Below are 24,146 nucleotides of genomic sequence, written 5' to 3'. Positions count from 1 at the left end.
AATGAATTTTTAACATCCTGTTTTTTTAAGAGAAAATATTTTATTTAAAAAGTCGTCACCTAATATTATGGTCACTAGAAACCCTAACTTGTCAATAAAGATTATATAGTTCGGGATTGGTTACGTAAAAAAAAAGATATTATCACCACTAAAACATTCTGCCTGAAGCAGACTGCATTACTAGTTTTGTCCTAAATTGCAGAACGTTTATTAGTTTATGCTATGATAATTTACTTATAATATGACGCCAATGAATATTCAACTACGGATATTTCCAACTCTGGCGTTGGTAAATATTACGTAGCTATAAAATAAATTTAGATCAATATTTTTATTCCTGATTCTAGCGTCAGTGAATAAACAAATAAAATAAATTTATTTTTATGCATACATATTTTTTATTTTTTATGTAGCTAAATAAAAATAAAATACAATTAAATCAATATTTCTATTACCAATAAAATAAAATTTATATTATTTTTATTTATGCATACACATATTTTTTTTATTTTTTATTTTTTTAATTAATTTTTTTGGGCTGGGCCCAGCTCAGACCATGTGGCTGGGCTGGACCCAGCAGGCCTAGCCGGGTCACAAGCTTGACCCGGCTGGCCATTGCTTTTTAGATTTTACCAGCGGGCGTGCGTGGACTGCTCACGCACACCTGCTACAGAAGCATGTAATTAAAATGCAAGGAGGGAAAGCGCAACTTACCTGGCGCTGCACTTGAAGATGAGGATGACGGTGATGGAGGGCCGGCCGGCTGATGCTACTTTCTCCTCCTCTGTTTTCCTCTTGGTGTTCCTCTAGTCTTCCTTCTCTCTGCCCTCTTTTTCTTTACTTTTATGGGTTCCTTCCTCTTCTCTGATCTCTCTCTCTCTGTACTGTGTTTGTTCTGTTTTTGTTCGTTTTATTTTTTTTTGTGTCACCTGTGTTTGTTCCTTTTCTTCCCTTGGTTTCTTGGTTCTCTCTCTGTCTCCTGCGTCCTCTGTTTTCTTTTTTTATGCTTTCCCCCAGTTTTTCCCCCTGTTTGCGTCTTCGTCCTCCTGTGCTCCCTTCGTGTTCTAGGTTCTCTGCTCGTTCCCCTTCTCGTCGTCTTCCCCGTTCGTCGTCCGTATGTTCAGGGGGCGGTGCAACCCGAGACAAGGCTGGTGCTCGTGCGTTGGCTGGCCAATGCTTCTCTCTGTTTCTGTCTCGTTTGCTTCTCCAGTCGTCCCCAGGTTTTTTTCTGCGTTCTCCCCCCACTTGTTTTTGCGTTTTCCTTGTTCTGTCGCTTCTGTTTCTGGAGGCTGGTATTGAAGAAAGATGAAGCCGATGGTGATGTGGAGGTTTGATTCTCTCTGTATTTTTTTTTTCTTTTTGTTTTTCCTCCTCCTTTCTTTGCCTCTGCTCTGCTCTGCCTTTTATAGAGCCCGAGAGCTTGCCAAAACCAGTCCCTGTTACAGTCCTGCATTTACAGGACTGTTAATCAATCCACGAGCGGGATCGAGGGCAAAAGATGTTGTCCATGATCGGATCGAATTGCTGCAGTTTTCCCTGTTGAATAGGCTTTCTCCGCGCGAAATGAAAGGGATAATGAACAGCTCTTCAAAACGGCGCCGTTTGTGTCCTTGGGAATGACTATTTTTCACTTTGGTCCCTGCACTTATGAAATTTATTAATTAGGTCTCTGATACCATTAATTAAATAATTATAAGTCCAATTAAATCCCCAAACTTTTAAATTATGTTGTCTTGGCCCAAATTTTAATTTATTCCTCATTTTTATCATTTCACATATTTTTTTTTAATAAAATAGGAGGAGTCAAAAATTAGGTTACGAGAACAAGAAATTTTTTTTTTCAATTTCGTATTTATTTTCTTTGAAAATACTCAAGTAATTAGATTATTACACTACTATAACATCTCTAATATTGGATTTCTCCTAGGGCTAAATCAACATCAACAATCAATTATACTATCAGCAAAACTCTATTTTTTTGTGTTTGACTTTTTTTTCTTTTTAATAGGGCTGTAAGCTGAATATACATATATAATTAGATACAATTTGGGTTAAATGACTAATTGGTCTAGAACTTGATTTGGATTAAATTTTAAAATAAAGTAAAATCCAATTAAACTTGAAACCGCAATTTTACGAGTCCATCCAACCTCTGACCCAAGTCTTAGGCTAAGTCATTGGTCAGTTTAATACTTCCCAGATTGTGAAGTTATTTAGGATGTATTTTTGTTCCACACGTTACAAAATTGCCATGATTTTGCCTTATTATTTTTAATGAATAAAAAGCAAATTTGATTTGCATGCCGACTCCAACTCCCATTTGGTGGGGAAAATAAAAAATTAGCATGGCAACATATCAATTAATTTGCAGCTAATTAGCAAATCATATTAGAGATAGGCCATGCACCTTCCTTGACACTGCCAGCTCCGAAGCTAAACAAGGCAAGCAACGGGCTTGAACGCAGAAACAGATATGAACTTCTGCTGTTGTAGCGATTCACAATCACAATCATCTCCTACGTGTGCATTTGACCCTATTTTTACCTCTTGCATTCAAGACCGCACGGTGCCGTCGACGCTAAACAAGAGCAAGCATTTAGTCACGGCTGACCAATCAACTGCAAAAGATGAAGGTGTTTGTTTCACCTCACCTGAATTTGGATAAGAAAAGGATATTGCAGATGCAATTTCAGCGCAGGGGATTTAAAAGTTGGTTTCCAAATAGGATGGAGCTGATATATTCAAATAAATATATCCCGTATTTTTTTAAAGCTATGTCTATGGAACCTATCCGTTCAGACTAAAATTTGTTAATTAGTTCTCACTTTTATCCCTTCAAATCAACCTATAGCTGGATATTTTCTTGAGCTTTTTACAACTAAGACTGACAACCAATTCCCCCACAGAATCTTTGTGCCCAAAATACACCGGGAGGCTGGCTATTTGTGGAGGGTAACTTCCAATGAAAGGTTTTCAAAGTTAGCTGCTACGCCCTTGGCGGCCAAGTTCGCTTCTCTGTCGATATATTCAACTTTGCAATCCCATTTGCGCTTGATAAGATTAATGCAGCAGTTAATGAGTTCTCTATTAGGATCAAATGCATCAGGGGCCCTCTTCAGAGACTCAACTGCCATACGAGAATCAGACTGCACCAACACTTTCCTAATTCCCTCTTCCCATGCAAACATTAAGCCCTCAAATATACCCCACAACTCAGATGACATGAAACTCCTTCGCTTACCCAGATTGAGCGTGAAGCCTGGAATCCAATTTCCAGATTCATCACTTATGATTCCAGTAGCACCAGCAACACCTGGATGTCCCTTCAAAACCCCAGCCACGTTCAGCCTGACTCCATCATCTGCGGATGGAAGCTAGGGCACCAATTCACCCTGCCTTGGTGATTTGGTATGCAATTTAGGACTGAAATCTTGTTCAAGATTATCAGAATTTTGCAATTTTGTTTTGACCTCCATAGGGTAAGATTTAAGATATCTATCTCCATCTCCATTCACCCTCTCAAGTGCGTTCTCCTGTAAAATGTTGCTGAATTTCAGCTTCAACGACTCTACAAATCCTGGGGGAACACCTGCATCATCCATAGCATCAGATAACTTTCCAAGACAGCTCTGCAAGGGATCCAGAGAGGCCATATCACCTCTTATCTTCTTAGCAACTAAATGGTGAGCTCGTTCAGGTTTAGAAATTGCATGGTCGACAGTGGAATCCAAATCCTTGAAAGAATATAAGATATTGGATTTCAAGGCATCTTCATCAACAGTTTCCTTGTTAGACTCCACACAGAACCTACTGGATGATTCTTTTGAAACAGCCACATCAATCCTACCCATAACAGTTCCACCTACCATGTCAATTTCCATGTCAACAGCCTCATCTCTACCCATGTTGGCATGGTCATCATGTTCACTTCCCAAAGCAGTAGCCAATGAAGGCAATTTGTTACAAATAATTTTATCATGTTTTGCATGCCGGAAAACTCCCCATAAGAAGTTTCCCATGCCTGACCTTGCAATAATATCTGTGGAAGACAAATTCAAATCATGACAATGAAGGCATCAACAAAATTATGCAAATCTCGCGCATGTTCAGCAACAAAGACTATTGGACATTCAGAACGATAACATGGCCACCAAGAGCTTTCCAATAATCTGAATAAAGCCTAATGTTTTTCATGCAATCTCCAATTGCTTTTATATTTTCAATTCATAACAGGCCATAGATTTGAAATGAATGTTTTGCTGAATGCCTAAATCTAAGCCAGAGATTTGAAGCATAGTCATAAAGGAATTTACTGGTATGAACCACTAGAGTCTAATTCCCTTTTCCTCTTTCTTGATACCTCAACACTGCAACCATTAATGAAAGAGGACTATGGGATGCATGTTTTGGGCTTTAACATAGACCATTTCAGATATTTTAAAAGCTATCAATTATAGACCAAATATCTCTTTATCTCCGAGTGACCAATGTGAAAGTTAAAAATAGTGTGTTCTGTTAGTTCATCAATTTATGTCTGTCCATCAACACACGTCACTATGTTGTTGACAAGTAAATTTTTTTAAGAGCATAAAAGTAAAGGGAAATGAAGAGTACAAGTAGTTCATTGGTTATATCTCTGTTCATAATTTGATTACTAGAATTGGAGTACCTTTTAGTAAACAAATTTAAAACTAGGCATGCAAAGATAAGACAAAAAGATGAAGCATGTGGCTTCTCTCATGTTTGTTAAATCTAAACTGTTAATTTCAAATGAGAATCTTGGATTTTTTTCAGTAAATGAATTTAACACATGCTGAATTCTATGTAAGAAAATATCCTGACCAGATAATGAAGGAAAAAAACTAACCATTGACTTCAAATCTCTGGCTTAGATTTAGCAAATATGACAAATCATGCTCTAAGAAATATAAGGATCCCAGTCAAAAGATAAAATAACCAAGATGGTAAATGCACAAATCTAAACAAGCACAACATAATCATTTCCTTTCTCAACTTGGTGCTTTGTCCTTTATCTCCTGTTTCCCCTTCCCCCTACTCACAGTACCACTACAAAAGGTTGATTTTAGCACTTCATTTAGTGGTGTGAGCTTCCAGTCCGATCACAAAAAGGACAAATAACAATATAGTTATGGTTGATGCAATAATTCAATACAAGTGTTCTAGATATTCACAAAGAAAAGATACTCTAGTTAAGATCTCAAACAAGAAAGATAAGGGATCAGAAGATTAACTTGAACATACTCATTCACTGATAGCTAAGAAAAACTGAAAAAAGAGACAGAAAGCTTACCCTGCGATTCCACATGCAGCTGTTTAGATGTGAATATCAACAACTCTACACCATCAATGTAACTTCTCATCACTGCATTTTCTGTTTCCATAAGCCGGAATAGGCTAGCATGGTTCTCTTTTGATCTGCGAATCAATGGGAAATATTTAGTACGTGCTAATAATATGTCCCAAAACAAATCTACGGAGTTAAATTCCAAAAACTATGTACCTCTCAATCTTAGAAGAAGGGAAAAAATAAAGTGCAATATCACAGAAATCTGGACAACTGTCTTGGAATAGGTCTTCCCAAATATCACATTGTGGAAGTAATTTAACTTGAAGGATTAATGGAATCTTCCGTGAAGACTCGTAAGCTTTCCTATGTACTCTGCATGGCAGCTGAGCCTGGAATCCACCATAAAACATTTGTTGTGTGGCAACATCAAACTTGAAGCCTCCCCTTGAGAAAAGAGAGGAGAAATCAATAGAAATTATAAAATGAGTTTCTAAGTGAGCGTGGAATGCTTTAGAGAATGCTGTAAAATGCATTTCAGTAATATAAATAGGGACCTCAGAAACCATTCTACAAATCCAAAACTCCAAGTAAAATGTTATATAAACAAAAACAGTTATAACTAAACCACTCTACAAAGCCAAACCAAGTAACAGAAGGCCCCTGCTAAAAGAAAAGGCAGGTCCCAGAAACCTTTAGCTACTGAAATTGGTCTGTCAATTGTGGCAAAATTAGATTCCAAACAAGATATACATCACATTAAGAAAGACATAATAGAGATGAGCAGCGTACTTCCAAGTCACATGTAAAGCAGGGAAATGAGGATGATACAGCCTAAGCTTAGGCAGAATATTCGGCAGGTCTCTCTCTTCAACATCAGAATTTATAGCTACAGTAACGGGGCAAGAGTTCTTTCCTGTAAATAGAAAAGAAGAAAGAAAAAGAAATCAAATTGCTGCCAAGTATGGTTTGAAGTACAAGGAAGAGCTTACACGCTGATTGCCTCAAGTTTTCCAGGTCGTTATCTTTTCAGCCATTTACACAAAATGTTCTGTGCAAAAAGTAAATGAAAAGAAAGCACTTATCACCTTTTGATGTTCTCGGAGACTGTTGATTATTAGTTGTTGAACTGGTTTGCATTCTGCCATGTCCATAGGGCTTTATAGGACATGAAGGGATAATTCTGGGGGGGTTCGGAGGCACCCTGGTAGGAGAGATTTTTGAAGTGACAGAAGAATGACTAGTTGTGCATCTGAAGTTACTTCTTGAAGGAGGTTCCTTTTTAGTGGTTCCTGATGATAACCTGATGACTTCTTCAGCAGTAAGAAACTTCACTTTTCCAGTTGTTACTGCATGCTGCCTTTTAGAATGATGCGGCCCTCGCAAATCATCAGAAATTATCAGAGCATCATGTGATTCATGTCGCAAAGCATCAGAGCAATTTTGCGAGTCTTCCTTCCTGCCACATCCTAGCGAAACTGGTGAAGCTATGTCTGTGCATGATGTACACGTTTCACATATCCAATCTTCTATGGTATCCTTGAACAAAACCCTCGTGCAATAACTGGAAAAGAAGAGGTGTCAGCATAATTCTCATGACATCGTAAAACAGAATAATAAATTTAAGATACCACTTGAGTATACTGAAAGCATAGGGATCATTTTATATGAGGCTTGGAAGCAAAATAAATAAATGAAGGGCAAACAATTGAAATTGTAGCCTAGCCAATTTACAAAAGTAAAGTTTGCCCAGCTCGGTGATAAAATGTAACGTTCCACAACAACTAGGTGTATTTTGAGCATTAATCATTCAGCCATATATATGCAGATAATACAAGCAAATGAGCATGCACCGGGGGGGGGGGGGGGGGGGTCATCTTACAGATGTTCTTGAGATATTCCACATTTAGAGCAGGTTGCTATAAGTTCCCCGAAACCACCATTACCACATATGTCACAGAGCTTCACCTGCAAGGTGGAAAATATCACATGAGAGTTGTGATCCAATATCATTGAATGGCAGCAATTAATGAAATGTTTTGCCCAAGTAACAAACAATGCTATCAACTTTGAGCATCATAATTAATTAACTTGTTTGCTTCACGAGTATGGCCAATAGCTCTTAGCAAATCGCAAAGCAGACAAGATGCATTGATACAAATACACCATTTGACAAATTATTGATTTGAACCCCATGGATATCCATAGATTAAAGATATATTCAAAATGCTTGTTAGAGATCCCGTGTTTTACCAAAGATCCGGCAAATTGGATTGCTCCAAATCTTTCTTCTTCTCCCCCCCCCCCCCCCCCCTCCCCCTCCCCTCTTCTCTCTCTGTCCTTGATTGATATTTGGAGAAGGGGGGAATCAATTTACAACTCCTCTTTGAAGGAGAAATATGATTATTTACACCAGTTAAGACCATGCCTCGGGCACAAAATTGCCCCAAATAATTGATTCTTTGTCAACTTGATATAACAAAACTTCGCTATAGATTGTTCTATACATTGGCCCCTTCCCCTGGTCGAGAATTCCCCTAAAAACCCCCCTCTTGGTTCACCACCTCCTCAGAAAAGCCCAAGCAAGCTCCACATTGTCACTTGTCAGGTAATACTCATTAATTAATATGCAACGCATTTTTATGTGACGATTACTCTTCCAAAAAAAATATATTGAAATTAGTAGTGAGAAAAAAACCATGCCCTATCTTCAAATATATCAAATGAATTGTGTAGAGAAAATATATAAAATAAACCATGGATTTTTCAAAAACATCAACACCATTTGAGGCTTTTTGAAAGAATATCGTAACAAGTGAGTATCATGTACAAACCCCAAAACTCACTTGTTAATATATCCTTGCACCAAACAAAGAAATGAAATGTATTAAAATCTGAAATTATAATTTCCAAGGAAAACAACAATAGAAGTAATAAGTTGTATATTGCACCTCACATGAAGTTTTTAAAAAATGTAAATAAATAAAAAAGAAGCTGCCACGCTAAAATACTAGCAACTCTCATTCCTTCCAAGCAACTCTTAAGCTTAGCTCAAGATAATATACTTTTCAAAATGAATTTCAACAGGTCAACAGCTTTTCACGAGTTTTTCTTTCTTTCTTTGAGAAACTTTTTACAAGCTAATAGTAAAAAAAAGGGGGGGGCCAAAAAAATAAAAATTGCAGAGATTATGGCTCGAGACTCAAGAAATGAACACTTAAGAAAAATCCCACAAGAATCCACCATTACCATTATCATATCATCATCAGGGGTAAAAGGGAAGAAGAAAAGGTTGTTACTTTACTCTCTTCTTTTAAATATATGGAAAATCGAAACAAAGTGTAAATTAATATTTTTTTTCTTGGGTTGGCTTAAAGTAAGATTTTTATGAAAGTGTGGGACTTTGGTAGGGTAAACGACGATAAGAGAGACAAAATGGAGGATCCTTTTACCAGGTCAAGGTGGGTCTTTTCCTCCATTGTTGTGCTGGTCTGGGGTAGTGCTGGGACCCCTTTGGCTTCTTTTTCTTGGAAGTTTAAAGAGAGTAAAAGAAATAAAAGGAACCACTGGCCACTACCACCACTATCACAGTAACCAACAGTGAGAGGCGAGAGAAGAATGGAGAGAGAGGGAGAGAGGGCGTGTGTGAGTGCGTGTTGTAACTTGATCGCTGTCTTCCTTCGGTAAAGTGAGAGAGAGAAGTTGATATGCCAAGCAGTACAATAGAATATTTGTCTTTATTGTATATTAAGGTATTTTTAAAATAACTTTAACTGAAGATAGAAGAAGGATGGTTGTGGAGTTAATTATAAATTTGTATTTTTAGTTTTGTGAAATAAATTAAATATTTTTTTTTAATTTAAGATTAATTGATTTTTTAGATCTATTTATAATTTGATTCTTTTTATTCAATCCATGTTATTTTTTATTTAAAAAAAAAGAAGTGAACAGTATAAAAAATTAAAAATATAATTTTTAGGATAAATTAATATTAAATTAAATGCAGTTAATACCAGTCAATAAAATAATTAATTAATTTTTTTAGGTCCCAGTCAACAAATATAAAAACCATATGCCTTGGCAGGGGTTCAGTTATTATCTCTATTTCAATCCTTGCTACTCAAAGCCATCAATGAACCTTTTATGCTGGACTCGGGGAGAGTTGTAGAGATGATAATAGAAGGGAAAAAACAAAGGCATATTGTGTGAATATTATCGTGGTGTGAATATTTTAAAAAGAAAATATATTAAAATATTTATTTATTTTTTAAATTATCATATTAAAATCATAAAAAAACATTAAAAAACTAATTTTATATTTTTAAAGTAAAATATACTTTCAAAACACTTCTACACGCGTGTATTTAGTATTGTAATTATTTTGCAGTTATAATTTTAAAAAACATATTCTTAGTTATAATTTTAAAAAATATATGTTTAGTTAAAATTAATGTAAGATAGATTTTTACATGTAAAATAAATTAATAATATATTATTTTAATTTTTTAAAAATCAAAATTTAAAACACAAAATACAATATAAAATACTTTTTTTTTTGTTATAATCACCGGTTATCCAGAAATCTTTAAAGGGCTTGAAACCTTTTCAGTAGCTATTGGATTCTCCTTAATTCGAGTGGCGCTGGTAGGTGACCTCTTGATTCAATTTAGCTCGCGACAATATTATTAAACCTGCCTGTTTCATGTTTCAGTTTCAAATTTAAATCATGGGTTAACATGAATTTAATTATATCAATTTAAAATAATGTTTGATTTGTTAGAAAAAATAAAATGATTTAATTTTAATTTTTTTTAAAAAATTAAAAACATCAAGTCAAATTTTAACTAGATTAACTATAGTATAATTTAATTTAAAAATTTTCTTGGATCTTGTTGACGGGTCATTGGGTTAATTTATCGGGTTGGCCAGCCAGGAACAATTTTATCAACATTGGAGAAGAAGGGAGAGGCAAATAGCTATATAGATCGGGAGTGATGTTATTATTGTATAAAAAATATATCTGTAGTAAAAGAAAAAACAAGGCACCGACATGATAAAAGCTTAGAATTTGCAGACCGAATAGACACCCTCGTTACCGTGAAGAGCATGATTGAGCATTGTGATTTTAGCTCGTGAAAAGAACACGATGACTGTAAGAGCTTGTTCATTACTGTGTTTCTAACTATGTATGAGTGTATGTTTTAAAAATGTATTTGTTACTGTGTTTCTAATTATGTTCGAGGGTGTGTTTTAAAAAATCATCAAATTATATATTTTAGTAAATAATTTTCAATGATTTTATTGTCCTGATATAAAAAACAAATTCTATTTTTTTATATATATTTCAAAGTGCAAAGTATTTTGTATAACAATACTAAATATACACTAAAAAGATATTTGAGGTTGCGACTGTATCGTGCTTTTAAAAAATTTTAAATTTTTTTGTTTTAAATTGTTATTGTTATGTATTTTTGAATTATTTTGATGTGCTGATATTATAATTTTTTTAAAAAAATATTATTATTTCAATATATTTTAAAGTAAAAAATACCTTGAAAAATAACATCTACCGTGCTTTTAAATATACACTAAATGCTTATCTGTTTTTTATATTGCATAGGTGCAAAATATTATTTTGATGCTTATGTGTTTATTTTTTATATTGTATAGCAGGTTGAGAGTTTTTTGGATGTGTTTGTTTGTGTATTTAAAAAATATTTTTAAAAAAGTTTTTTTTTTTGCTTTAAAATGAATATTTTTTATGATTTTAGATTATTTTGATGTGTTGATATCAAAAATAAATTTAAATAATAATAATAATAATAATAATTTAATACATTTTCAAATAAAAAAATAATTTAAAAAATAACCACTATTATTATTCATAAATTATTTTAATTCTTTCCCGTCTGGATATTGACCTTTTTTTCTCAAGAAATCTAGTCATGAATTATTGTTATCTCCCCCGCCAATATTTTAATCTTTATTTTAGCGTGATAAAATTATCATTAAGAAACTAACTCTAAGAAGTTTTATGAATTTTCAATGACTTGTTTTTTCCAGTACTGCTAAGCTTGATTGAGTGTAATAAAAGGAATGTCACCGCATAATTGAGGGTTGAAATTAGTAACAATAATAATTTAAAATATATCAATTAAAATAACTTTACATGGTTTCACTAATAGAATCCAATTAGATGGAACGGGAAACTTTTTATGAAAAAATAACTTGGTTGGATCTGATTTTTTCAGCAAAATCCAATTAATTCATTTGGAGTTTTAATGACAATATCAAGGATAAAAAAGTCATTTTAATTATACAATCAATACAAGTTAATGTGATAATCTGTAAATTAACATGATAATCTAATTAACCTGTAATTTATACCATTATTTTAAAACTTAAGACTGGGTTCGAGTTTAAAAAAAACAAAAAAAACAAGGTTAATTAATATAAAAATTTGAGTTGACTCATTTATCCAAACTGATCTATTCAAAATCTAATTATCAATTAGCTAAACTTTTTTTTTAGTTTTTTTTAATCAAAATAATTCTGTATTGATTTTTTAAAAAAATCAATTTTTATTTTTTGATCAAAATAATATCTGTCTTGATTATTATTTTTTTAAATGGATAAACCCTCCTGACCCACACTACTCTGGTTTGGCTCCGGATTGAACCACAAGCTCGGTTTTTAAACAACGCTTTTTATGGCCCAATTTCGAGTCGGGTCTGGCAAATATGCCCCTCGGCCATCAGCCAGGACAACGAGACAACACAGTCACTCGACTCAAACTCCCAGCTTCCAAGTTCCATCTCTCAGAGAAATGCAGTCTCCTCTTTCGAACTCTTAAATGGCCAAAAAATTGCTGTTTCATTCACTATGATGCTCTCTCTCTATACATCTCCAAACCTAATAACCTTAAATTTCAATGCTCAGGCACTCTCCAATCCCTTCCCCTTCTCCCTTCCTCTCCTCTCTCCGCAAATCAATCCACTGGAAACCCCGCCACGAATCCAACCTCTCCCGACCCGAACTCCACGAGCGCATCTCTCGTCTCCTAATCCTACGTCGTTTTGACGCCCTCGAAAACCTCAACTTCCATTTCTCCGATAACCTTGTAGACTCCATCCTCGTTAAGCTCAAGTTAAATCCTGAAGCCTGTCTTAATTTCTTCCAATTAGCCGCAAAACAACCTAATTTTACACCGAGCGTTAAATCTTACTGTAAACTTGTTCACATTCTATCTCGAGCTCGAATGTACGATGAGACCAGATCGTATTTAAATGAACTGGCTTCTCTTTGTAAGAATAATTACACTTCTTTTCTTGTTCTTGATGAGCTTGTTAGGATTTATAAAGACTTTAAGTTTTCGCCGTTAGTTTTTGACATGATTTTGAAAGTATATGCAGAAAAAGGAATGGTAAAGAATGCACTCCACGTGTTTGATAATATGGGGAAGTACGGTCGTAAACCGAGTTTACGGTCTTGTAATAGTTTGTTGAGTAATTTAGTTAAAAGGGGCGAAAGTTATAGTGCAGTTCTTGTTTATGATCAAATGAGAAGGTTGGATATTGTGCCTGATGTTTTTACTTGTGCAATTATGGTTAACGCTTATTGTAAGGCGGGGAAGGTGGAGAGAGCGGTGGAATTTGTTAGGGAAATGGAGAAGTTAGGGTTTGAATTGAATGCAGTTAGTTACAATAGTTTGGTTGATGGATATGTTAGTCTGGGAGATATAGAGGGGGCGAAAGGGGTTTTGAAGTTTATGAGTGAAAAGGGGGTTATGAGAAATAAGGTTACGTTTACGTTGTTGATCAAGGGTTATTGTAAACAATGTAAGGTGGAGGAAGCAGAGAAGGTGCTTAGAGAGATGGAGAAAGAGGACGGAGTGGTTGTTGATGAGTATGCTTATGGTGCGCTGATAGATGGGTATTGTAAAGTTGGTAAAATGGGTGATGCTATCAGGGTTAGGGATGAGATGCTGAAGGTAGGATTGAAGATGAATTTATTTGTTTGCAATTCTTTGATTAACGGGTATTGTAAAAGTGGTCAAGTTCACGAGGGAGAGAGGTTGTTGATGTGTATGAGAAAGTGGGATTTAAAGCCAGATTCTTATAGTTATTGTACTCTTGTGGATGGATATTGTAGAGATAGTCTCAGTAGCAAAGCTTTCAATGTTTGCGATCAGATGCTTCAGAAGGGGATTGAACCAACTGTTGTAACTTATAATACTCTTCTCAAAGGCTTATGTCGTGTTGGTGATTACAAGGATGCTTTGCGCCTTTGGCATTTGATGCTACAGAGAGGGGTCACTCCTAATGAGGTTGGCTATTGTACTCTACTAGACGGACTTTTCAAGATGGGTGATTTTTCGAGGGCTTTAATCCTGTGGGATGATATTCTAGCTAGAGGTATAAACAAAAGCATATACGCTTTCAATACAATGATCAATGGGTTGTGTAAGATGGGGGAAATGGATGGCGCAAAGGAGACTTTTAAAAGAATGAAGGAATTGGGCTGTAAACCTGATGGAATAACATATAGAACCCTAAGTGATGGGTATTGTAAGGTTGGAAACGTGGAAGAAGCTTTTAAAGTTAAAGAGAAAATGGAAAAGGAAGAAGTTTTTCCTTCCATTGAAATGTATAATTCCCTAATTGTTGGACTTTTTACTTCCAAGAAAATAAGTAAATTGACAGATCTTCTTGCAGAGATGTACACTAGGGGATTGTCCCCTAATGTTGTTACTTATGGAGCCCTTATTGCTGGTTGGTGTGATCAAGGTAGACTGGATAAAGCTTTTAGTGCATATTTTGAGATGATTGGGAAGGGGTTCGCTCCCAATGTAATTATTTGCAGCAAAATTGTTAGTAGCCTCTACAGGCTTGGTAGGATTGATGAAGCAAATATGCTCTTGCAGAAGATGGTGGATTTTGATCTTGTTTTAGATCACAGATGTTCGGAAGATTTTCAGAATACTGATATTAGAAAACTAGACTGCTGGAAAATTGCCGATACCCTCAATGAAAGTGCTATTAAATTTTCTCTCCCCAACAATGTGGTGTACAATATAGCTATGGCAGGGCTTTGCAAGTCTGGGAAGGTTAATGATGCAAGGAGATTTTTCTTGGGCCTGTCACACGGAAGCTTTACTCCTGATAACTTCACATACTGCACCTTAATCCATGGCTTTTCAGCTGCTGGTTATGTGAATGAAGCTTTCAACTTGCGTGATGAGATGGTGAAAAAGGGTCTTGTTCCAAACATAACTACATACAATGCTCTACTGAATGGCCTTTGTAAGTCGGGATATCTGGATAGAGCACGGAGACTTTTCGATAAACTTCACCTGAAGGGATTAATTCCAAATGTTGTTACTTACAATATATTGATAGATGGCTACTGTAAAAGTGGCAGTCCTAGAGAAGCCTTGGACTTGAGAGGCAAAATGTTAAAAGAAGGGATTTCTCCTTCTATTATTACTTATTCATCCTTGATTAATGGTTTTTGTAAGCAAGGTGATGTGGAAGAAGCTATGAAGCTTTTAAATGAGATGAAAGCATCAAATGTGGACCAAACTATAGCCACATTCTCCAAGTTAGTTGAGATTTGTGTTCAACATGGAGATGTTAAGAAGATGTCCAAGCTTCACAATATGATGCATATGGCATGTCCCTCCGCTGGCATTACTTCTCATAAACAAACAGAGTTATCAGAGCTCTCAAACGCCAAAGAAATGCTAGATTCATATACCATCTCTGAAGCTGCATGTTGATGAAGGAGTAAACTAAGATTTTCTATGAGGAAATTGTTTCATTTAATGGGAACAAATTTAACTCAACCTTCTACAAGGGAGGCTTTGGTAATGTGTGTTGCAAATACAATAGTTTGTCTCTTGTTTGCAAAAAATCCGGGGTACTGATGGTGGTCTCATGGTGCAGGTTGTAATCCATCTGTTTTATAATGCTTTATAGTTCCAAACATTGCCTGCTCTGACCATCTTGGTAAGTAATTGCTCGGGGAGCGTTCTGGCTTTACTTCCACATATTTCTAGCCAAAAGCTGGCATTAATTGAGGGAAAGCTGTGGGTGGGCCTTTTATTGAGTTAATCAGTCTTTGAAACCATTTTTATCTTCCCATAATTGTGTCATTGCCCCAACCACATTTATATTTATGATTTTTTTGGTTTGCTTTTAACACATGCATTAAGATGCTGATGTTTACTCTTAAAACTTGCATATTGTAATAAAACAATATCTTCTTTCATAGGATAAACAATGGTATTTTACACGTGGCTATATATCCATCACAATCAGGTCAATTAACGGTTGGACCAATGCTTATTGCAGAAGCAGGAAAGATTGTGCTCAGTGGGAGGGTCTTATGCAGCAGGCTGGAGGCAAATTCTGTCACGCCTTGTGAATATCTCACTAGTAGCTACTAGCATTCTTTTGCAATGACAGTTAAATGATGATGGAAGTCCAACTTCTGTACATTTCAGTTGAGGTCGGTGAGAAAATTCCTTGACATTGTTTTGTGTGCTTTGAGAGGAAGACACAAATAACTACTGAATTAAGTGGGAAAATGGCTTCACACATATTTTTTGTCCTATAAATTGCTGAATCAAACCATACAAGATGTCTATGTATGTATGTATGTATGTATTAGAATAGTGCATTATAGAAATTCTGTGTTCATGTTATTCATGCATGTTGGCTAGCAGATGCACATAAATGCATGTAGATTACAATGGCAAAGGAGAATTCATTCCTTATCTTTTTGGTTCTAGCAATCAAACTTGTAGCCTGGTAGGAGTGAACTTGAATTAGAAGGATATGGTTTGAAGTAACTATTTCTGTTTTCATGTCACTGGGCTTCTGCTTTAGCAAGTTTCTTGATTTTTTTCCTTTTTTATCATTAGGGTGTGGCTCTTATTATAGGTTCTCTTGGAAACCGGAAACCCACCTCCAATGTATCATGATGTACCCACTATTTTCATCATGGTGGGATTTGCAACTTGGATCGTGCCTGAAGATTGAAAATGTCCTCCACTGTCATATGCCTGGTAACCGGGACAGGAATCATTTGGGATGGACACTATGAAAGTTTATTTCTTGTTTAAAGTTGATGGATCTAAAAGTGCAATTAACGAGGTAAGTCCTTGCAACAAGGAAACACCAAGTGGTTTTGTAAAGAGAACTGCCATGAAGTTTAAAGAAAATGAAAAGAAAAGGATAGAAATGTAATTATAGCAAAGATATTTTCATCAAATTTTTGCTCTCAAGCTACTTAAAATTAGGCTGAGTGGGGTGCATTACAGATATCTATTATAGGTATTGCATCCGTGTATTTGATGGTAGTTACAAACTACAAAGGTTGTGCAAGTAAAATATCATATCAAAGAGAATATTAGTAAGATGAACTTTGTTGTGGAAGTGAAGGTTTCTTTTTGGTGTTTAATTTATTTATTTTTAGTCTATATGCTATGGCCTATCAGAAAAACTCTTCCATGAGATTCACACTTTGCTTATTGAAGAGGAGACGCTACTTCTATGAAATTTTAATGCTTCCGTCTATGGAATATGACGCATCCTCTTCCTACACCCGCAAGAGGTCCCCGTAGATTAGCAATTTAATGGACAGTAGCTACAAAATAGGTTCTCGTGATTTTTAAGTAACTTTTCATGCTTTTATCAACATAAATGATGAGATCAGATTTAATGCTGTCGAAATTAATCACTAATTAGGAAGATTTCCTTTTTCTAACCTTTCCTCTCTTTTGGAATACAAATTGGGAAGATCTGGTTCTCACTAATGGGAAGATTTGATTCTCATCTAAAAAACCTTATACAGGGACCATTGCAAGAGAAGGCTAATCAATAGCTCCCAAACCAAAAATTGGCAGCCTCGGCAGAAAGGCAGATTAGGATTGCAAAGCTGCATCAAGATAGATGCGAGGAAACGATGCAACCATGCATCAAGAGATAAAAGCAGGCAGAATGGGGCTGCTCATGTCTAGCTTGGTTGTCATGGATGTCTGTTTCTATTCTTACAAGCAATTCAACTATAAATACAATTCTAATTGTTTGACTTGTGTTCTGTAAGTTTGTTTACTGTCTATTTTATGTCTAAATTGTTCAAGCCAAGCTAATATTTTCTATGAACGACATGTAGATAAGCACGTGTTTTTGTGCATGAGATGTATAAATATACAAATTGCACTTTTTTGGCATTGGCAGGATGATGGTGCAGGATCCATTTAATGAATTTCCTGATTAAATTCTTGTGAATATTTTTTCCTACTTGAGTACGAAAGAAGCAGCAGCATCAAGTGGTGGAGATATATGTGGACATTTACTGCTGGAAGTTTGAAGTTTGACGAGTCTAAAACAGCATGGAATCATACTTCTTACTAATGAATTCAGGTCAAAGAGTTCCACCTGGTAAAATGGTCGAACCAATGGGATTTGTTAAGCAGATGAATTAACCTTGTCTCGGATTATGCATCAGTGTCCAACGACAGGTGAATTAATAATTTGCAATGAACTAGATGAATATTGAGACTTGGACAGGATTTGCGTTGAACAAGAGAGTTAAAGGGGTCAAGCCAGACTTGACTCCACTTCGGCCAGGCATCAGCTGGCCTTACACTCTTACAGCTCGGTTTCTTTGTAATCAGTCCACATCCCGTAAGAGCTTCTCCAGTTGACTGGTATGCAAGAGAGACCAAGAGAACTTTTAGGCTAAGTTTTTATCTGGTTGTCCATTTTTTGAGATGCTATGTTCAAGAAGCTCACCAATCTTGGATTTCTTCTGGCCCTTCATTGAAGCTGAAACGCCAGGAGATACAAAGCTTGTTCCACTTTGGAATGGATTGAGGTTTCTGCGATAAATCGTGTTTCATTTGAAAATTGGAGAAAAGACATTCACTTTTTCTTCGCAAACACTGCCAGCATTTGCAGAGCATCTTTTGAGGACTGGTATGGTGGCTTTTCCACTACTATCTCTAGTTATGCCCCACAATGATGGTATCTTACATTAACATTCACTCCAACGTCATGTTTATGTAAAAACACATTAAGTTCTGTTATATTTTTTCATCTGTCACAATTTTCTTTCAAATAATATTTAATTTCATTGTTGATTTGTCCAGGACTATATAGACACCAGCTTTGGCGCCTGTCCAAAGTTTCGTAATCCCAGACAATCATTCTCCCAGTATCAATAAAATTCTCTTTTTCTTCAATTATCATAGTTATCATTTCTATAAATGAGGTGGAGTTGGTCAAATCCACTTTTTTTTATATTGAAACAACTTTTTTTGGATTAATTTAGGCTAACATGACGACCTGTGACACATTAACGCAAGAAATGTACAGGGAGGATTGTGTCACTCAAAATATGAAGAAGATTTCATATCAGCCATAAACTTCCGAGAAATTTTGTTGAAGAGAATGTTTACATTTTCCACCCAAAAAGAAAAATTGTATTATAATCATTTTGACACCCCATTTCTAAAAGCCTAATTCCAGCCCCTGGAAATGTATAAAACTGTCGTCTTTTCACTTTGTTTATTTGTGAAGAAGTATTATTTATAATGTAGAATTTATTGCATAAGCATGACGTTGGTGTGATGGGGTGCGAGCTATAACTATCTCGTTTAAAGCAGTGCTGAAACTGAAAGAGTCCCTGTAGAACGTGACGCCTGAAAGAGATTGTTCAACCCGTACTTGTGGTGGTATATATATATATATAGGCTCCGGTTATCATTCAAAAGAAAAGGAAAAAGAAAAACCTATACCAATTACAGCATGTCCCCCTAACGATGGATATGCCATGGATACTAAACACACCGACATCGATTATTATTATTATTATTGTTTTATTATTTTTCTTGGTCGGAGTCAAGGCGTTGTGAATCTTTCTTTTTTTTCTTATTATTTGGTGACGGGGAGCTGTGGAATTATTGTGAGTTTGGAAGTGCAACAGTGAGAACGTACATGACACTGCTATGAGAAATTTCTTATGTCTGGTCTTACAACTGAGAAATTTCTTCTGCTTATGCAGAGGACAATTTTTAAGCTAGCTGTATTGTAAATGTTGTAATTGGTTTGAATTTTTTCAGATTGGTCCTCAAAATGGATATGAAAAATATCCATTTTTTGGATCTAATGTCCGAAGCTTTACGTCTCTCTTCTTTGAACGAACCAATTTCAACCCTTGATTTAAAAAAAATCATGAAAAATGGTGGAAGGCGCAAAGACTGAGTCAGAGAAATCGATTTACATGGGGTTGATGGAGTTTTTAATTAGTTAGTGTTGCTTCCTGAATTACAGTATGGGCCTACAGACATGGCAAAAGAGCCTCGAGAAATCCATTAAGAATCATATGAAATTTATGTTATGTATAAGCCTCCTTTTTCATCATATATATAACATAAATTACGGTAGAAATGGTAATTTTATAATTTTTCTAATCTTTTACTATGGTGGTGGAAAATATATAATTATCTATCTCTTATTTTTCTAGTATAATTATCTTTTTATTTTAGAATTTCATTATCATTAGCAACTCTATCTCAATTTATCATTCATTTATTTTATGTTTTTTTTTAAAATAGTACCTTTACATGTCTCGGTTAAAAGAATTATGTTACAGTGAAATGCACTCGCAATATTATTTTATTTTTCTGTTGTGTTAAAAATTAACATGGAATTCTACATGTCTTTAACACACAATCCTCGTTTTATTTTATTACATGTACGCATCGGTTTTTTGATTTACAGTTATATTTTTTACTCTATGTTAAAAAATACATTAACAACATCTACATATTTATTATCTTGTGTTGAAAAAAAAAAAGCTTCTCACCCGCAACGAGGACAGTTTTTTGATTCACAATTATATCTTTTACTTTATGTTAAAAAATTACGTTAATAACACCTATACATTCATTATCTTGTGTTAAAAAAAAAATCTCACCCACAACAAGGAGAGTTAAATAGATGCATCAATTTTTTTCTGTATTTATTGATATAAATAATTATTAAATTATACGAGGCTTTTCAATCTATAATTAGATTTTTTTTTTTGGTAAAAAACACATTGAAAAAGCTTATATATATCAAATTTTTTTGTTGCAAAGAAAAAACACTATTCAATTAACAGTGAAGCATAGATCAAATAATTAGTAAGAGCTATAATTAAAAGTCTAAACCCCACAGTTACTTCAATTAAAATCCAAAAGATGCCCATAACAAACGCAATAGCTTCTATACAACACTGTTATGAAACTTGAATAGGCCGGTGGGTCAACTCAAAATTCAATTAATTGTGTCACCTAACTTAGATCTGGTTCTATAAAAATAGAAGGATTTACATAATATAATCCAGTCAAAAATAAGATCGATATAATACAATCCGGTAAAAAAATCAGGGTTAAAATCTATTAAAATTTCAAAAAATAATATTTATATTTTAACTTGTTCAAAAACAACAGAGAGTCAATCCATCTCATCTATTCCCTGAACTTTGCTGAGGGTCTGACCCCTGCAAGCTGAGCATGTGTGCAGAGCAATTATGAGGATCATTATTATCTACTTCAATGATTAGAAATAGGAAGCAAAAATCCTAATTTCGGAGGTGGAGAAATTTCTTAGAGAATGGTCGTGCTGGCAAGCACGAAGGGCTCTCTGCAAACGCGTTGTCAGCGTCATGATTTTATACTTTCATGGATCACAGGAGCTCCACTAAAAAATTATTTCTCTTTTTTTTTTTTTTTTTCCTTCTTGATCAAGCACTACTTTTAAAATAAAAACAAGACAACATCATTTCTTAATACAAGTTGATGGCTGGGTGCTGACTTTCGTATCGATATTTTCAGTGCGTCTCCACTCGAGATTAGTAGACTTCGGAGCCCGTTTGGTGCTGATATTGTTATTGCTGATATTTTTTTAAAAAAGTTATTTAAAAATATATTAAAATAATATTTTTTTAAATTTATTTTTAATATCATCATATAAAAATAATATAAAATTATTACAAAAAAATTAAAAATTAATTTTTTTTAAACACACTTTTAAAATAAAAAAACAAACAAGCTTTGAAATAGTCTACAGCATCTATAAAAACTAATCAAGAATCATAGACTTCATCTTAGGCAACATCTATAAAAACTTAGAGCAAAATCTCTACCGAATCTGGATCACAATTTATAAGTTTCGTGTCGCCCATCTTTGAATTCCACTTTGATCAGCTAATTAATGCTATATAAAAGTATGATGGATAGCAAAAACAATAGGGAAGGACAGGGAAGGGCTTTTTTTTCTGATTTTTCATAACAATTTCAACACCATGGGTGTATCTATCCAATCCTACAAGACCATCCCTTCACTTTTTTTTTCCTTTTTTTTTTTTAACTAGATGGGGTATCTTCAGTTTAATTCTTACCCATAAAGATTAATCCTCTATTGTCCACGCAGAAATAAAAAAAAATCATGAAAATTTATTTTTTGTAATCTAATTTGAGATTCTAATTCCAAGTTGTCTATCTTGAACAAGACAAGACATACGACATGTCAAATCTTTCAACGAAAAACTAGCATCGAAAATCGAAGGGCAGGCAGGTCGTACAGTTTACAAGCAATCCAAGAGAAGTCAGTCAGGAGATTTAAGAGCCGAACCCGAAAAGGTTACACAGAGGTAGGGTCCACGTATCCATAGTCTTTGTTGCCTGCCCAGTCCCGGATCATATGCCGTACACAGGGCTCGCCGATTTATTTATGCCACGCGTCAGTCAAGCGAAAAGCCGCCAAGATCCAGCTATTTGTGACCTTCCGTAGTCTCTAATTTCTCCACCGACACTTTCCTTTGGACAAATTATTATTCCGTTTTAATATTAATCAAATAAGAAAAAAGAAGAAAAGAAATTCTTACAGAGTGGCGTTTTGAAAGTTGTCAGTTGACGACATGATTATAATTGAAGCCACGATCCTTAACCAATAAGAATAAGATCGTGTTTAATTAATGTTTTAAGTTTATTTTTAAAATATTTTTATATCTTTTTAAAATAAAAAAGTTATATCTTTTTTTGTTTCGTTGTCTGTATCTCTCTGTTCCCATACCAAAATAATTTGAAATTTATTTAATTTTTTATATATTTTTATATTGTTTTGTTATATTGATGTTAAAAATATTTTTTTAAAAATAAATAAATAAAGTGACTTTAATATATTTTTTAAAAAAAATACTTTAAATTAAACTAACAAACACCCCCAAATCATCTCAGACATAAAATCTTTGTCAACCGGACTGTGTCATGACAGAAGCATGTGCACTGTTTTTCTACTCGGCAATCATGAGAAATAGCTGGCAAGGGACTATTTTTAAAATGAGAGGGTGATTTCCGAGGGAAGGCACTTGGAAGCAAGAGCTTCTACTGGCTATTTCGTTGGCAAATTTGACGTTGCCATATTCGGTAGGCTATCAAACCCGCTTGGAATCCAATTTCAAGATAATACGGCATCGCTTCTTCGATCACTAGCAAATGCCCACTGTAGGAAAAGCCGTCTAAATTTGACTCGGTACGTGTAACAACTGGTTTGAAACATTTAGCAGATTCGTTGGTGAATCATAATTGACTGGTCATACTTCAATAATAAATTCAAACTTGTCTCCGACTGGAATTTAGACAATAAATTCTACTTGACATCTTTTTAAACCCGGAAGATTTTTCAGATTTTTTTTAAAAAATTTCTACTTATTTTCAGATTTTATTTTTATTTTTCCTGTTATTTTAAGATTTTTTTCCAACTCATGTGACTTAACAACTATTTAATCAGTTTATAAGTTATTTTCAAAACATTTTTTAAAATGATTGAGTTTAATATATTAAAAAAAGTTTTTTTTTACCGTTTAAGAACTCATTTTCTTTCTCTTGTCATACAGTACTGTACTACATCAAGATTAACCTTCTGTTTGATAATATAAAAACATTTTACCCTACGCGTTCTAATACTTATCCCACTTAAACTAACTAAGGACTATATATATTAATTAATTAATTAATTTTTTTAATAAGTTCTAATGACACATCCCTCCATCTGGTGAAGTAACACGTGTAGGGCAAATCCTTGATATATTTTACCCAAGTATGGACAAAATTATCAGTACCTATCACTTATTTATCTGAAAATCCATTGCTTAATGGCTGGCCTTGAACTTATTTGTCGTCGGTGAAGAGTCGTATCAGTAGGCAACATGTCTATCCAGCCTAAGCAGTCACCTCTCCTTGAAGGAAAAAACCTTACAAAGTACCAGTACTGCGTACTAAAAGTATATCAAATAGCAAGATTGAAAGGGAAGTTCTTGCGAAGAGTGTTTTTTTTTCTGGTAAAAAAAAACATTTTTGTAAATTTATTTATCTTAAATTATTTTTTATATAATTTTAAATCATTTTTATGTTAAAAATTAGTTTTTGAAAAATTATTATTTTAATACATTTAAAAACAACAAATATTTAAAAAAAAAAAGACAATTCCAAACACTAACTTCTTTAGCTTCAAGTTTCCAGAAGAAGAAAAAAACAATTTCTTTCATTTATAACAATAATGATGCTTCCAGCCTACCGAACCCGTATTATAAAATCCTTAATGGTGCTTGAAAGGGAGAGGTAGAGACTGCTGAAAGAGATGAGACGTTTCAATCAAATTCTATAACCCCACCAGCATATCTAGTGAGTATTTGTTACTGTAGTGCAAATTGATTTTTAAAAATATTTTGATTTGATATTATTTTTAGATTTTTTATTTATTTTTAATATTAATACATTAAAATTGTT

General features: G+C 34.3%; 2 protein-coding genes across 5 annotated transcripts; one reads left to right on the top strand and one right to left on the bottom strand.

Moving 5' to 3' along the window:
* Positions 1-2,628: 2,628 nt before the first annotated feature.
* LOC133683031 (PHD finger-containing protein 6-like) lies at positions 2,629-8,784 on the bottom strand. Its single transcript, XM_062106545.1, has 7 exons — positions 8,758-8,784; positions 7,188-7,273; positions 6,394-6,869; positions 6,098-6,221; positions 5,522-5,752; positions 5,312-5,436; positions 2,629-4,039 (listed from the first exon to the last, which is right to left on the bottom strand). The coding sequence occupies exons 1-7, from the start codon at positions 8,782-8,784 to the stop codon at positions 3,375-3,377; spliced, it is 1,734 nt and encodes a 577-aa protein (XP_061962529.1). The 3' UTR covers positions 2,629-3,374.
* Positions 8,785-12,057: 3,273 nt separating this feature from the next.
* LOC133682213 (putative pentatricopeptide repeat-containing protein At1g19290) lies at positions 12,058-18,554 on the top strand. 4 transcript variants are annotated; one of them, XM_062105495.1, is made up of 7 exons: positions 12,058-15,170; positions 15,250-15,312; positions 15,658-15,814; positions 16,230-16,461; positions 17,162-17,408; positions 17,548-18,288; positions 18,462-18,554. In XM_062105495.1, the coding sequence occupies exon 1, from the start codon at positions 12,237-12,239 to the stop codon at positions 15,081-15,083; it is 2,847 nt and encodes a 948-aa protein (XP_061961479.1). In that variant the 5' UTR covers positions 12,058-12,236; the 3' UTR covers positions 15,084-15,170; positions 15,250-15,312; positions 15,658-15,814; positions 16,230-16,461; positions 17,162-17,408; positions 17,548-18,288; positions 18,462-18,554. The 4 variants fall into 4 exon arrangements, with proteins under 4 accessions (XP_061961479.1, XP_061961482.1, XP_061961478.1 ...); XM_062105498.1 differs by lacking the exons at positions 17,548-18,288; positions 18,462-18,554 and having other exon boundaries at positions 16,249-16,461; positions 17,162-17,540; XM_062105494.1 differs by lacking the exons at positions 17,548-18,288; positions 18,462-18,554 and having other exon boundaries at positions 17,162-17,540.
* Positions 18,555-24,146: the final 5,592 nt, after the last annotated feature.

This window comes from Populus nigra, chromosome 2 (genome assembly GCF_951802175.1).
Source record: "Populus nigra chromosome 2, ddPopNigr1.1, whole genome shotgun sequence".
In the NCBI taxonomy this organism is placed as follows: Eukaryota; Viridiplantae; Streptophyta; class Magnoliopsida; order Malpighiales; family Salicaceae; genus Populus; species Populus nigra.
Note: the sequence above shows the minus strand (reverse complement) of the source record. Positions and strands in the feature narration are given on the sequence as shown.